Raw genomic sequence first — 1,416 nt, 5'->3', positions numbered from 1 at the left:
CACCGATCAATTGGGGGGGAAATGAACAGAAAAATGAGTGTGAAAAATAACTTTATTGATTTTTTTTACAAAATTTACTATTTATTTAACTAAAAAGTACGTCTAGAAGGGGCGCGCCGCGGGCCCCGCCTCCCCTGGGGGTCTGAAGAAGGCCTGCTTGGCGGTGCGCCGGGGGTGTCGGCGACCTGAGGGGGGGGCCTGGGAGTCCGGCGGGGACGGTGGGGTGCCACGGGGCCGTCCCCCCTGGCCTGCACAGGGGGGGCCCCCGCTGGAAGGTCTGCTGGAACACCTTTCTGGGCACGGGGGTGGCTGAAGGTGTTGACGACGGGGCATGCCAAACCCTGGCTCAACCTGGGCGCGGAGGGGTTAAAGGGAAACGTTGCGGGCGGGGCAAACCCTGCGGGGTCCCCACGGGGGGGACGGTTCCCTCGACCCGGCGGGGGTGGTGCGCCACTGGGCCGGTCCACTTGGGCCGCACGGGGGCGGGCCCGATGGGAAAGTCCCGGGAAGGTCTGCTGGGGAACAGGGACGGCGTTGAAGGCTGGGGGCCCGCACCACGGCACGGTCCCACGGGGGCCCTAACCTGTGCGTTTTTTAGGCGTTTGGGAAGGCGTTCGGGCGGCGGCCACCTCTGCGGTGTCGCCCACGGGGGTGATGGTGCCGTCCAGCCGGGGGGATGGGGGCGCCCCTGGCCCCGTCCCTTGGCCCGCACGGGCCCACAGTCTGGAAAGCCTGCTGGGGAGCGGCAGCACCCCGAGCAGCGCGGACGCTTGGAAGAACCGCGCTTTCTCCCGCCCACTTGGGGGGTGTCCCCGTGAAGGGGGCGGCCGAGCACACCCCAGCACTGCCAAAAAACCTGCGGGAAAAAAAACAACTACTTCCCCCCAAACATACCTAATTTAAACAAATTAGATACACTACCTATGTTACCAAATTACCCTCAAATATAAACCCAAACGTAATGAAAAGAAAAATCCCCCTCTTTTTTGTCACTACGAAAACCCCTTTTACTACCAAAAACAAAAACACACATCGTCACACGAAGCAGACCCTACACTCTCTTTTGTCGGGGCAAAAAAGAAACCAATAGTTACCAGAGATTTCATGTTGTCCGTCTCGAACGTAGATCCGTACTGTGTTGGACCACGACCCTCTCTCCCTATTTATACGCACGCGCAGAAGGGGCACACAAAAGACCTTGACGTCGGGACCCTGTCTAGTTCTCCTTGAGGTCAAACCGGGCGCCCACCTTCCCACTGGCCACCTTTCCGTGGCATCCTTAATTGTAAACCCGCCCCTACGGTGTCACCTCGAAATCTGCGGGATTGTCTGGGCGTTTTTTTTTGGGGGGGCTTTAGGAAAACCTGGGTGAAAGATTTTTTGTTGGGTTTTGAACACTTTAAAAAGGCAGAAAGA

At 58.5% G+C, this 1,416-nt stretch overlaps 1 protein-coding gene across 1 annotated transcript; it reads right to left on the bottom strand.

Annotated features, from left to right (window-relative positions):
- Positions 1-102: 102 nt before the first annotated feature.
- LOC119591857 (basic proline-rich protein-like) lies at positions 103-1,106 on the bottom strand. The gene is made up of 3 exons (XM_037940600.1): positions 1,095-1,106; positions 397-844; positions 103-341 (listed from the first exon to the last, which is right to left on the bottom strand). Exons 1-3 carry the CDS (start codon positions 1,104-1,106, stop codon positions 103-105), a joined length of 699 nt encoding a protein of 232 aa, XP_037796528.1.
- Between the last annotated feature and the right edge of the window lie 310 nt (positions 1,107-1,416).

The sequence above is a fragment of the Penaeus monodon genome, chromosome 29 (genome assembly GCF_015228065.2).
Source record: "Penaeus monodon isolate SGIC_2016 chromosome 29, NSTDA_Pmon_1, whole genome shotgun sequence".
In the NCBI taxonomy this organism is placed as follows: Eukaryota; Metazoa; Arthropoda; class Malacostraca; order Decapoda; family Penaeidae; genus Penaeus; species Penaeus monodon.
Note: the sequence above shows the minus strand (reverse complement) of the source record. Positions and strands in the feature narration are given on the sequence as shown.

Bases quoted from the DNA above. Each gene is read 5' to 3' on its own strand.
- LOC119591857 (XM_037940600.1), bottom strand. The intron at 342-396 runs GTTTGCCCCGCC...AGGTTGAGCCAG, and splicing joins CCCCGTGGGGACCCCGCAGG to GGTTTGGCATGCCCCGTCGT.